At 40.7% G+C, this 13,674-nt stretch overlaps 1 protein-coding gene across 1 annotated transcript; it reads right to left on the reverse strand.

Annotated features, from left to right (window-relative positions):
• Positions 1-8,129: 8,129 nt before the first annotated feature.
• Positions 8,130-11,635, reverse strand: dnajb1b (DnaJ heat shock protein family (Hsp40) member B1b). The gene is made up of 3 exons (XM_080419313.1): positions 11,092-11,635; positions 9,796-10,415; positions 8,130-9,380 (listed from the first exon to the last, which is right to left on the reverse strand). Exons 1-3 carry the CDS (start codon positions 11,309-11,311, stop codon positions 9,147-9,149), a joined length of 1,074 nt encoding a protein of 357 aa, XP_080275439.1. The 5' UTR covers positions 11,312-11,635; the 3' UTR covers positions 8,130-9,146.
• Positions 11,636-13,674: the final 2,039 nt, after the last annotated feature.

Genomic DNA, 13,674 nt, shown 5'->3' on the forward strand with positions numbered 1-13,674 from the left:
TATAACTAACTATACTGTACATTTAAAAAAAGATGGCTCATTATTAGATTATTAATAAAATAACGATATCATGATCATTCTAGAATATACCCCATTCTGATTGGAAGGAGGATGAAATATCTAGCAGCAGCATTCTTTTTTATACTTGCTTGCTTGTCGTGGGAGATAATGACATGAAAATGGATGTTGTCTTATCAATAAGCATAAAGAAACACACTTCAGAACTAAATGATATCAGTGTGCAGAATGTTATCATCTTGTCTTTGTACACTGTTTAGAGCAAATTCACATGGTTGGTATAGTATAGCGGTCCGCTCTTTCACTTGAGAGGTTTGGGGTCCAATGCCTGGTAGATGGAGTCATACTGGTTGGCATCCGTGGCATTGGAGTTGGGATCAACATATGTTACAACACGCTGCATCCGTACTGCACGTTGGCTTGGGGTGCTGTCGTGTTCTTCGCTGACATCATTGTAATCATCCTATAATTAAAGAAAGATCTCTTAAGACTTCGACTTAGGTTACTTTGAACCTAAATGTTGATGAACACGAGTGATTACTCATGAGATAAATCAACTCATATTTACACTTAATAGGTAGATAATGGTTACTCACCTCACCACCTTTCTCCGTATCAAGTCCACATGGACCTGTAGAAAAAAAAAAGGCAGTATTTTAAGAGCATGTGTGTTTAATGTTTATCATTGTTTCTCTCTTTAAGGGGTATGCTCAAAGCATACTGAGAAACAAGTTGAATAATAGTAATGCTAGTTGGTTAGTTAAAGGGATAGTTCACCCCCAATTCTTTCGATTACTCACCCCATGGCCCATGGAGACTTGAATTCATGGATATTGTTTTGTTTTTGTCGAGCAGTCTGTCGATTTGATGACGAGCAGTGGGTTCCGGTAGGAGACACAAAGAGTCCCCTTTGTGTCCTACCGGAACCCACTGCTCGTCATCAAAAATTTGGCTTAGGAATTCGACAAAAACAAAAAAACATCCATGAATCCAAGTCTCCATGGGGTGAGTAATCGATAGAAAAAAAAGTCATTTTGGGGTGATGTAATTTCCCTGGGAAACAATTACAAACAGTTCATAAAGAACGTTCAGGACAGCCTGAATCCCTGTACAGTACGGGGCCCTCATGTGTCACATACCTTTATCGGTCCTCACGCGTATGCAGAATACAAAAGGGATGAAAGCACACACCAGGGCAGCCAAACTCACAGAAACAATGAGGACCACTGTGGTGCCTGGACACATAACAGATGGATTTGTGCTAGGTGATTAAATTGAAGACACGTAAACACTTTATTTGGACAATTTTGATTCATAAGCATGAAATATCTGAATAAATAAACGAATAAATGTTTGCTGTTGTTGGCTGTTAAATCTTCAATAGAATTAATTGGCTGTACAGTATCAGTGTATTCAACAACAACAACAGGGCTGCAAATAAATTATTTGCTGAAAACAAAGAAAGATGCTCTAAGAAAGCTGCAGCTATAGTTTACCTGCCAGGTAAGTTGATCTAGGGGTGTCTTGCTGGTGTTTTGTGGATGGATGTGTTACCGTTACTGCTGCTGGTGACGATCCACCCAGTGACAGATAGCTCTCTGCGTACATTGCATCAGTTGTGGTTTGCAGAGTTACGTTGGAGAAATGGGGACTAGGGGAAACTCTGAAAGAAGCTTTGAAAGCACCACATAAAGAATTACTGCCAATGGATGAGGGAGAGCATTGTGTGTGTGTGTGTGTGTGTGTGTGTGTGTGTGTGTGTGTGTGTGTGTGTGTGTGTGTGTGTGTGTGTGTGTGTGTGTGTGTGTGTGTGTGTGTGTGTGTGTGTGTGTGTGTGTGTGTGTGTGTGTGTGTGTGTGTGTGTGTGTGTGTGTGTGTGCATGCGTGCACGCGCGTGCAAACATAGTTGTATGAAGCAAAAGGGAGTCATCACAAGATCGAGTTTGGTTAGGATACTGTGAAATTATCTACAATACACAGCCTGTCAGCTCCAGTGTATCTGGTAAATACAATCTCCTTGTGTTTCCCCTGATGACATTTTTCAAACCTCCTTTCGCCTTCATTGCAATTGATTTTATAAAAGTCACTGTTATTCCTAGTTTGAGTTTATTAGGATCCCCATTAGCTGGTGCATAACAACAGCTAATCTTTCTGGCTAATCTTAATTTGAATATCTTAAATTTGCATGCAAATGTGTTGTCATGTAATGTTAGCCTATACAAAGCTATATTCCTATTCATCATTTAAGGAAATACTTACTAATGCAAGCAAAAACAACAAAAAACAGAAAACAAAATAAAAAAAACATGCCCAGAAGTTTGGAAATGTCACCAAACAAACTCTTATCTGTCCTTGACCTATACTACTACACTACATACCACCAGAGTTGGGGAAGTTACTTTTTCACTTCTGACTATTTGTTACTCTTGCGTTACTATTGCATTACTTTCACAAAACTCAAATGAAGCGCAAAAGGAATAGGCATAATGTTAAATGGAAGAGGGAAGCCGAAATGAAATAGAGAAGCATGCCTCAAGAATATTACTGGTATTAAAAACGTTAGCAGCTTTTCAATGTCATGATGAAACACAAACATCTCAGAGGCTGCAGCACCCTCTATCGGTGCAGCTGATGTTAGATTGTACCTTCAATGAGAGGAGAAAGTTGAGACAGGTAGAAAAACTGCTGAATAAAAGAATGAAGAAGAATTTCAAGCTTTGGTACAAATAAATGGAACATCATTTATTACCATGGAGAATTTTGAGATGAACCTCTTGGTCAAAGAGTGTGTCCACTCCGCAGTGATATCTCCCTGCATCTGTCTTCTCCAGACTCCTGATGGATACAGTGAAGACTCCATCACCTCTGTTGTGTTCCATTCGGTATCGCCCTTGCTCCGTAACACTGGACTCCTTCCCCTCAGTCTGAAGAAGAATGTCTTGACTGGAGCACATGTCCCTACAGAAGTATTTATTGTAGTTGTCATAGCTGGTGTTTGTGGTCCATTCACCTGAACACTGGATGGACACCTCTCTTCCAACAAACCCGCTAGCTTCCAACACCATGGAGGCCTCCACACACGCAGCTATAGAACAAAGACATTGTCACATTTCAGTTTTAGTTTTTTGTTTGTTTTTAACTGATCATGTCTGAAAGACTGAGAGTGATGAATATGTACTCTCTAGGAGTTTCTAATCAATTAACAGGATTTTACTGTGTATGCTTATTGATTACATTATGCTTTCATTGATTGTTAAGTATTGGGAGTTAATTAAAAAGATACCAATACAATATATTTGCAAAGGAGGCATGTTGATCCCCTCATGCTCGATCAATTTAAAGGTAGAGACAAATATTTGCTGTATATGCAATTTTGTCAATAAAAATGTCAATCAATCAATCAATCAACCAATCAATCATTCAATCAATCAATCATTCAATCAATCAATCATTCAATCAATCAAATAAAGAGCACATTAGAACCCAAATCACCATTTTCTATTTGCTATCTCAAAATAACATCTGTTATTAGTAAAACTAGCTGATCTTATTCATTATATGAATGAAACATTGATGAAACATCAATTATTAAAGATTATCAAGAAATAATATTAAATATACACGTATATTACATAAAACTGTTATCACAAGATAGCATGTCAAAAGTCATTTGAATTCCTCAGTTGTGATAATACTCACATCAGCTAAAGAACATTGTATAAATACAATAGTATTTTATGGTATTAGATGTGTAGAAAATAAGTACAATGGTGCAATACATCCCAAAATATTATGATAGATCAAATATTTGACATGAATGGTTAAAAGATGAAATACAACAAAACTTGCCTGAGAAGTAGAAGCAAAGGATGCCAGTATGAAGAATCCTCATGCTTTATCCTGTAAACCAGCAGACCTCCCAAGGAAAATAGAAAAGTAATGTGTAAGTTTCAGAAGAAGACTGTGGTGTGTTTTTTATAAGATAACTGTCTTAATTCCAGGGCTCCATGGAGAAGACGGGTGACCTGATGAAAGATAAAGTACAATAATCTGATTGTACAAGAAGTAGATGAAGTGGGTTTGCCCTCCCTTTTGTGGTTAGAACTATTAAACTTTCCCCTGGGTCACTATATTAAAAGGTCTTTTTCAGGATGTATCTACAGTATGAACACATCCTGCTCTCTCCCTCTCTCCAACCCTGTCTATTCAGGTCAAGTCGGGGCCTCAGGTTGATTCATTCATTGCTGATTCTCCTCAAGTTTACTGAGAATCAGTCTGCATGCGCACAAGGCTCTAAAGTATGTGTGTTGCATTTGCATTTTTTTTTAAAAGAAGGAAAATAGCAGTCTCCTGACAGCATCATGGGTATTGGCAAGTCCCCTTGTTGTGTGCTTGTTGTGTGCTTGTTGTGTGCACACTCATGTCCTCCAAACTATTTATAATATCTTCCCAAAACTTTGCCACACTACTAGTTCTACATACGTCTTCCACCTAGAAACTCCATGAAAACTGTAAAAAAAAATCAGCTTGCTGTGGAATCGTGCGCTTGCTCATGTCATTTTGAAATGTTTTCTAGTTTTTGAAAAAAAATCACTTTAAACACCCAATAGATTCAATGTTATTTTCATCTGAAACTCTTTTTCTTTCACTCCATTTACACTTTAAAATGTTGAGGTATATTATGACTTCCATTGCTGTTTAACTTTTGAAGCTATCCCACTTCAAAGCACAGGTGGATCTCACAGTCTTTTCAGCTTTTCCAATACACACTAATGGTGAAGGGAGAGAGAAGGACACAGGAGGAATGACCCTTGTGTTCGTAAAGTCACTGCGGCCACAATTTTTCCAGGGGGTCCCCAGCAAAATGTGTTAATAACATTATGAGCTTGTAGATCAGCAATTTTCAAATACAATAATAATTTGGGGGTCCTTGATATGAAAGAAGTTTATGAAGTTATGGGAAGTCAATGATTAAAGAGTAGATTGTGGCTAGCAGTACAAGCACTGCTACTAGCATCTGCCCTAGTTGGCGCTACTAGTCCTAGATTAATGTTAACATTAGTACTACTACAAGCACCAATGTCTGTAGCAGGCAGCACATTGCTGGTTGTTGTTGCAATGCTGAAACAACAAACCATAACAGTAACCACAGCATAATTGGAAGGGAAGTTAGTTAGTTTATTTATTTATGAATACATTATTTTTACTCAAACATTGACATTGACATTTCAAAGTCGATCGGACCGGCATCTCTCTCTCTCTCTGTCTCCCTCTCTGCCGCTGCCGTGAGTGCCGTCGGTCAGTGTCAAAACAGTGCGCTCACTCACTCTTTAATTCCTGGAATGTGACGAGACATTCTCTGCAGCTCGGCTTGCAATTGACCAGTGGCATAATGGAATAGTCCACTGCAGTCTGAACTAAAAATAACTTGAGATCTCATGAGGCCCCCTGACTGTTGAGGCCCCAGGCGGCCGCTTAACCTTGCTTAATGGTAAGACCGCCCCTGCCCCCCGGCCCTGCCAAAATATAACATTAATCACCTTTAAATTCATGAGACAGATATATTTGAAATGCTTCTTTTCTCCTCTCACTAAAGTAACTAGAGACTGACCCCCAGGGGTCCTTGATGGGGTTCCAGCTGGGGTCCCGAGCTAAATTAGTTAATATGAGCATGACAATCAGTTTAACCACCTATAAGTCATATACATCAGCTATTTGAAAATAGTCGATCTACAAGCTCACAATGCATCTATCGCCATGAAAACGTTTGAGAACGACTGGCCTACACCAGCCCCGTTGTGACAACATTCTGTAAACTGAACACCAAGACAACAAGGATATCATCATAAAACCTGCGGACAAGGGGGGGTCGATCATTTAGATAAGGTAGCCTATATTATAACTCTGAAATCCTAAACCACATTGAAAAATCTGGTCATTATAAATCATTAGAAAGTAATCCGGCAGGACAGTAATCTATGGGCTCCCAAAAGACCATAAGAATACTGTCCCTGTGGAAAGGCATACATTGTCCAAACAAAAAAGATGTCTAAAATGTAGGATTTCTGAAAACAAAACTGCATGCACAGGCACTGCGAATATGCCATGGCAATCTGGAAGATAGAAACCCTGCGTTGTAGAACAGGTCACTGCCCCTAGAGGTCACTGCCCCCCACTATTTTAGTTAAAGGCAAATATTTTGGATCCATCAACTTAATACTATGCAACCACAGGGACTAATGATGATTTCTCTTATAGACACTTTCTATAAATGGAAGTAATGTGTATTGGTATTGGTGTCTATTTCTTATGTCTTTTTCTTTTTTATAGGCATTGAAACCTGTTTAAAAATGACATCTTATGTACATTATGTTGCATGTTATTGGAGTTCTAGATGGGGTTATTATCTATGCTGCTATGTTGTATTTTGAATGAATTCTTTCCCTTTGTAATCTCGCTATGATGTGTCTTGGGAGTTGTCTTGTTCCTGCTCATTATGTTATGGTGCTATAGGCTATGTGTGTAATTTAGCTACTATGGACTCTGTGATGTATTTGGGAAGATAGTTTTGCCTGAAGTCTTGTACCTTTATTTTGAAGTGCCTCTATTTCCACGCTTTTGAAAGTGTAACATTAATCCCATCACAGTCAGTTCCAGACCATAATATTTAAGCCTGCTGCAGATATCTTTCAAATGCATTTTTTTCTACAGTTAACATTATTTTCTCAATGACCTGAAAGGCTGATAATGTAAAATAATCAAATGTAAAACAAATATTAATAATGTATTATTATTGTTTTGCTGAATATATATATAATATAATATATTATATATATATTATAATATATATATACTGTAATAACCTAAGCCAGTAATAATAACACAATGTAATTTCCACCAACCTTTGCTGGTTGGTGGAATCATTGGCCCAGATTCCCTCAGCAGCTCCACCCAGGATTTCTCCCTCAACATCGATGGCTACATTGTTACCTACACCCAAGTCCATAACCTTGGAAGTCATTCTATATCCCAGCTTGTTCCTGTCCAACTCGACCAGATTAGAAAAACTACTGTACCTTCTTCCACTTCTGTAACATTTACACTTACTGCAGAAACCCTCATTCATTCTTTCATAACACCAAGGCTTGTTTGCCGAACAAATATCCTCTATGCCACTGGTTTTCATATTGTGAAAATGTTTCAACGTCAAATGTTTCAACATTCTAATTAATCATTCTAACATTTTCTTTACTTAAAGCCGTTATGCAATAGGAGGGCCGCAGCCAGAGCCATTGGCTATGGGGGTCTTTGGCATTGAAAAGTTTGGGAACCCCTGATCTATGCTACCACAAAGTCTTCAATTAACTTTAGTGTATATATATAATCAGTTCAGTGGCCTTGTGGTTAGAGCGTCCGTCCTGAGATTGGGAAGTTGGACTTCGATTCCCCAGCCAGGTCATACTAAAGACTATAAAAATGGGACCCAATGCCTCCCTGCTTGGCACTCAGCATCAAGGGGTAGATTGGGCTAAGTCCCTGTGACATACTGTACTTGTACATCATGGCTGGGGGATGTACTACATCAAGCCACCTCACTACAGAAACAGGAGATAGGCTCTTACCCTATGGGCCAAATGGCTCGGCAAGGCTTACTTATGTACCAAACTCAGCTGCCTGCCCCCACTCACCAATACCCAATAACCTGCTCCAGAGACCACGTCACACCAGGCCTCCAAGACCCCCACTATCTCCCGGTCAAACACCCTACCACCATCTCCACCAGCATGCTCCCTCCCGATGCCTCAGGTATGGTGATTCCAACCTCCTGCAGGACCAAGCAAACCCTGGAGAACCCCTCTCTGTGGAACACACCTTTTCAAAGGTCTTGCTGTTGATTAACCTTGATCAATTGAGTGATGGGAATGTACATAAATTTGTGGTTACACAATTACACAGGTCCTAGTATTTGCATTATTCTATATACTAAGGATAGACATTTGAATAGTAATAGATTAGAAAAGATAATTTCCATGCAATGAAGCCAAAATAGATTTGGCATAGAAGGGTGACATAATTCAAATCTTTCCAGAGAATAAACTGCACCAATTAAATTCATGGCCATTTCATATTTATTTAAAAAGTATCAAATACGTTTTATCTATTCTTCTCACCCGCATACCCCACCAGCAGCCCCCACATGGTACATCAATTGTCTTCTGTATATAAAACTAAAAATTTTATTCAAGCATACTTTGTGTTCAATAAACCCAACACCCTGGTCATATCTGTATAATAGGGCTGTGACTGTCCTCTTTTTAGTTTGTCTGTCTGTAAACAAAGTTACTTGACGAACAGTCATAATCGGAAGTGGCAAGGCGTAGAACAAGAGAGGTGGTGTTGGCAGGGCAGTGTTTAGTTTTTTTCCCTTCAATGGAACAAGGAGTAAGTAAAAAACGTCAATGGAACATTTAACAGTGACTGTGACAAACATGGACACACACAAAGAAATCAATCAATCTAGGAAATCTAAGAATAGTGGACTGGTGATACAGTACATCAAATATATTACTTTGTATTATTTGGAGTAAGACAATTTATTTATTCCAAAAGGTGCCGACAAAGCTGGTGTAATTTGTACTCCTGTCAAAAATAAAACACGCAAATAAAATCAAAATGAAAACTCTCAGCCCACACAAACCGACAGCAAACCATAAAGGTCAATTTCTTCTAAACCATTCCTGACAGCACAGCTGTCTCAAATGCTTAGGTTAGTTAGATCATTTAAACTGATATACACAATGGTTGTAGAACATGGCTGTATATCACAATCTCTTAAAAGTGATGTCACTTTAAATGATCAGTGCAATGAAGTACAATCCCCACTCAAATCACACAACATTCACCCCAAAAATCCATTCACCCAAAATTATGAAATGCCACAAGCATACAATATGTACAGTTTGACTGCATAGTAAAGTTGACAGTAGTATCACTCTGTCTTTCATTACTTATAGTTCAAATAGTCTTTCCCTTGACGTTCAGCCCAGTCAAAGTCTTGGCAGCGCTGAGCTAAATAATAACAGAACTCTTCCCCATAAGCAAGTCCTTGTGGTTCCTTGTCCTGCCATTTAAGAGGGCGGCAGCACCTGGGCGATCACGTCTCGTGCATTCTGACTGAGCTTCTCTGGAAATGTCACCTCGTATTCCACCACTAGGTCACCCCGACGACTGGGGGACTTGGACAATGGGAGCCCTTCCCCTGTGATGCGCCGTTTCATCCCTGGCCGCACAATGTCAGTGGTTGTCACAGGTATGGTCCTGCCATCCAATGTGGGTGCATTGACTGTGCTGCCACACAAGGCCTAAAGGAGCGAAAGAAAAGAGCAAAGTTCTTCATTTGGTAACATAATACATCTTGTCCAAATTACAAATTTCCAATGACATCTTGACCACGTGAGCCATAGTGTACTAATTCTGGGGGGAACATTTGGTGATGATAGCAGATCTACAAGCTCACACGTGTCACGTTGAGACATGTTATGAACTTGTAGATCTGCAAATTTCTACAAAGAGTTTTGTTGTGGAGGACATATACTAGCAGACCTAGTATAGATATACTGTACAGGCCTGGAGGAGCCAAATCAATGAAGTATATAGGATTCAAGTGGTTAATAATATGTAGCTAAAAAGTATTTGCTTTAATGAATCTGTTATTTTACCATGCTGCATACAGAATGACGACAAATTATGTGAAAAGTTGATGTGATAATAACTTACTTCTTTGAGGGAGACCTTGGCTGGGTAAACTATGTCAGAGCCGTCACGTCGGAACACAGGATGAGGCTTGTCCTTTAGAACAAACACTACATCAGCAGGAATGTTGGAGTGGGTCTCGTCACCTTCTTTGGGAAAAGTGATTTTGGTCCCCTCCTTCCATCCCCTCTTTATCTCCACCTCAAGGATCTTGTCCTCTGTTCTTATCGTTTGCCTGTCAGGATTCAGACGTTTGTGGGAGATCTTCATCTTCTTGGTGCAGCCCGAGAACACTTCCTCCAGGGTCACACGCAGTTCATGCACCACAGGAGGGTCCTGGCGCTTCACAATACTACCACCATGCCCCCCTCTACCTCCCATCCCAGTGCTGAATGAACGGGGTAAGCCCCCCATTCCACCACCTCCCAAGCCTCCCATCCCAAAGCGTGCAAATGGGTCATCCGTGTCCATGTTTTCGCCCATGCCCCCATTACCAAAGAACTGGTCAAAGGGGTTGCGGCCACCAAAGAACTCTGCAAAGATGGCATGAGGATCACCCTGGAAAGAGTAGTTGAAAGTGCCAGGACCGCCAGGACCGCCAGGACCACCTGGACCACCGCCTGTGGGGCCTCCACCCTTCAGACCTGTGGTTGAGAGAGAGAGAGAGAGAGATAAGCTGCTTATCCACATTTTAAAAGCACAGGCCTGCACAAGCTTACCTACGTTGGCAGGCAGTAAATGTTAATATGTGGCAGAGTCTGATAGGAATAATATTACATCTATTCACATATCACACACTTAAAACCCCTATTCAATAAGGCCATTCACAATCGTGGACTTGTGGATCTAGGTGTCTAAATCTGTTCTTTGTGTCATGCACAAACAGGCCTTAAAAGTCGACTGTTGTGGAAACTTTGATGAGAGGCGATAGATACACCGCTCCACCCAGCAGAATGAATAGTTCAGAATGAACGCACGTCGCACCCCAAATGTAACCGCAATCTCATGTTTGCTTTGGTTATCTGGCTGTTTGGAATTCAAACAAGTTTCAATACAAATCAAGATGTACTGTTAGAGGCTCTCAGTCTCCAATACACAGTTGAACATATATATAAGCCTGTGTGTCTGTTGTAGCCTTGGATCGAGATCATAGATGTATTTTATCGATTTGTTCTTCTGTTCCACAACAGTCAAGTGACGACAATTATTTCAACCTCAACTTGTAATATTTACGATACGATCGAGTTCGTTAAGGTAACATTTATGTCCAAGTTCCAACTTTACTGGTAAATGAATGTACAGTATATATAAAACACCTGCCTTCTTCACCGAAGCGGTCATAGACATCTTTCTTCTGGGAGTCGCTCAGAACATCGTAGGCCTCGGCGATCTCCTTAAACTTCTCCTCGGCTCCTGCTGACTTGTTCTTGTCGGGATGGAACCGCAGAGCCTGCTTGCGGTACGCCTTCTTTATGTCGTCCTCCGAAGCACCTTTCTTGATGCCCAATATTTGGTAGTAATCTTTGGCCATCTTCACCATCGGGTCGTCTGTTTGTATTCAGTAGATTATTAGAGTATATTAAATAATCCAGTGTTCTGTTATTTAATTATTTAAAGCAGGTAGCCTATGGTCGGCCAGGTCGGGGTCACCTCTTCAAAACTGCGTCCTTCGCTTCTCTTGTTACTTACTTATAAGTTACAGATTTATACTCCGCACAAAGTGCACCTATGTGTCTCAGCAGAACAGGCTCATGTCCATGTAGGTGAGCATGCCCCGGCCATGATGTTATTATAACGCATCGCAGAAAGTTCCAGAATGTTCCGTGAGCACCAGGAACAGTCTGGACCCGTCGCGTTCTTCTTCAAGTGTTCAGATCCCATTAGCCAGAGGGACGCTCACGCTGACGCTGTGATTGGTTATTTTAGACTACGCACCCAGCAAGACTTGGAAAACGTCCACATTAATAATAAGGGTGCTCTGTGGACCCCTCCTCAACTAGGAACTTCCCCTGACCGAGTAAACGACATTATTTTGTATCATCTTTGAAGCTAACACGGCACACAAATAAGGCCCGCCGTTGCATTAGCATGACAACTAACTAACTAGCACGGCACCTGACTGTCAGTCATGGATGAACTTCAACCTGGTGTTTGCACTTTCTCCATTTTTGGCCCGTATCTACATAAACGTTCAGATTTCAAATATTAAGTGTTTATCACATGGCCACGGATATTAAAATGATGTACGGGCTCTCAGAAGTACCCGTATCTTCCGTCTTGTTCAATAAAAAGTATTTTAATCCAATCGGTGGCCATTTTCTCCGTATTTTTTGATGCTTTCAACTACGTGACCCTATCAGTTGGGAGGTGTATTGCACTCTGATACATTATAGCTCTATGAGAAAATGGCCACCGATCGGAATAAAATGGTTTTTATTGAACAATGCAGACGATACACGGGTACTTCTGAGGGCCCATACATAATTTTAACATTTGTAGCCATGGGGTAAGCACTTAATATTTGAAATCTGAACGTATATGTAGATGTACGGGCCACAACTGAAGAAAGTGCAAACACCAGGTTGAAGTTCATCCATGACGGTCGTGACAGACAACCATCGTGTGATCCATGGCTACTAACTAACCAATCACTGCAGAGCAAGGTTTCCGTCCCTCCTTCGAGGCTATGGGATGTACAGAACAACACTTGACAGTTTGCCTTTCAAACAGGTCTGATGTGTCTACAAATTAATGCATGTTTAGACTTGACATTGAACTGTGTGTCAAATATATTACTCAAAACTTCTCGAGTTGTTCCAGATAGTTTTGTTATAGTATTTCATAAGAGACAATTAACGACATTTTGTATTTACATTGAAAGAACTAGGCTACATTCCTCCTGGGATACTATTATTATTATTGTGATATAATTTTTTGTCATGATTGGTGACATCATACATGTTGCAGAGGGCGGATTCCTAAAAGTCAGCCCCCCTCCCCCCCCCCACACACACACACGCACGCACACGCAGGCACACAGGCAGGCAGGCACACGCACACACACACACACACACACACACACACACACACACACACACACACACACACACACACACACACACACACACACACACACACACACACACACACACACCCAACATCCTACTAACTATGGCAACACCACCCACCGAGAAAATGATCACAGACCGAATACAGGATAGGTGGGCACTAGGGACATCTGGGCACCATAGTTTTGGGATGACTGGGCACCTGGAGAGGTTGGCACCGGGATAACTGGGCACTAGGACGAGTGGGCACTGGGATATGTGGGCACCTGGACGAGTGGGCACTTAGAGGTGATATAACTGGGCACTAGGAAGACTGTGCCGCTACCAGCGCAAGCAAACTAGACTTTCAGGGCAAACTGGCCAACTTGTGGTCTGCCTATGGGGGGGGGGGGCACTTGTCACTTTATTTTTTATCATTTTATTGTGTGCTGTTAGTCAAGTCAAGTCAAGTCAAGTCAATTTTATTTATAAAGTACATTTAAAAACAACCAAAGGCTGACCAAAGTGCTGTACATCAGGGTTAAAAACCACACAAAAAGCATCAAATACATACACATACAACTGCAAGCAAAAATACACAAAACAAAAACAAAACAAGAAGATCAACAATGTATACAAAAAAGAAATAATACAAAAACCATAGCAAAAAGGCAAGTAGCTAAGGGAACATAAAGGAAAAATGTGGGAGCACGTAGACAGGTGTCCAACAATTTCTCCATGGCAGGGGGTAGCCTACTACTTAAAAGGCCTGGGAGAACAGGTGTGTTTTTAATCTGTTTTAAAAAATGTCCAACGAGGGTGCAGCCCTGATAGATGGCAGTAGGTTGTTCCATAG

Source organism: Gymnoscopelus braueri, assembly GCF_963280865.1.
Source record: "Gymnoscopelus braueri genome assembly, chromosome: 2".
In the NCBI taxonomy this organism is placed as follows: domain Eukaryota; kingdom Metazoa; phylum Chordata; class Actinopteri; order Myctophiformes; family Myctophidae; genus Gymnoscopelus; species Gymnoscopelus braueri.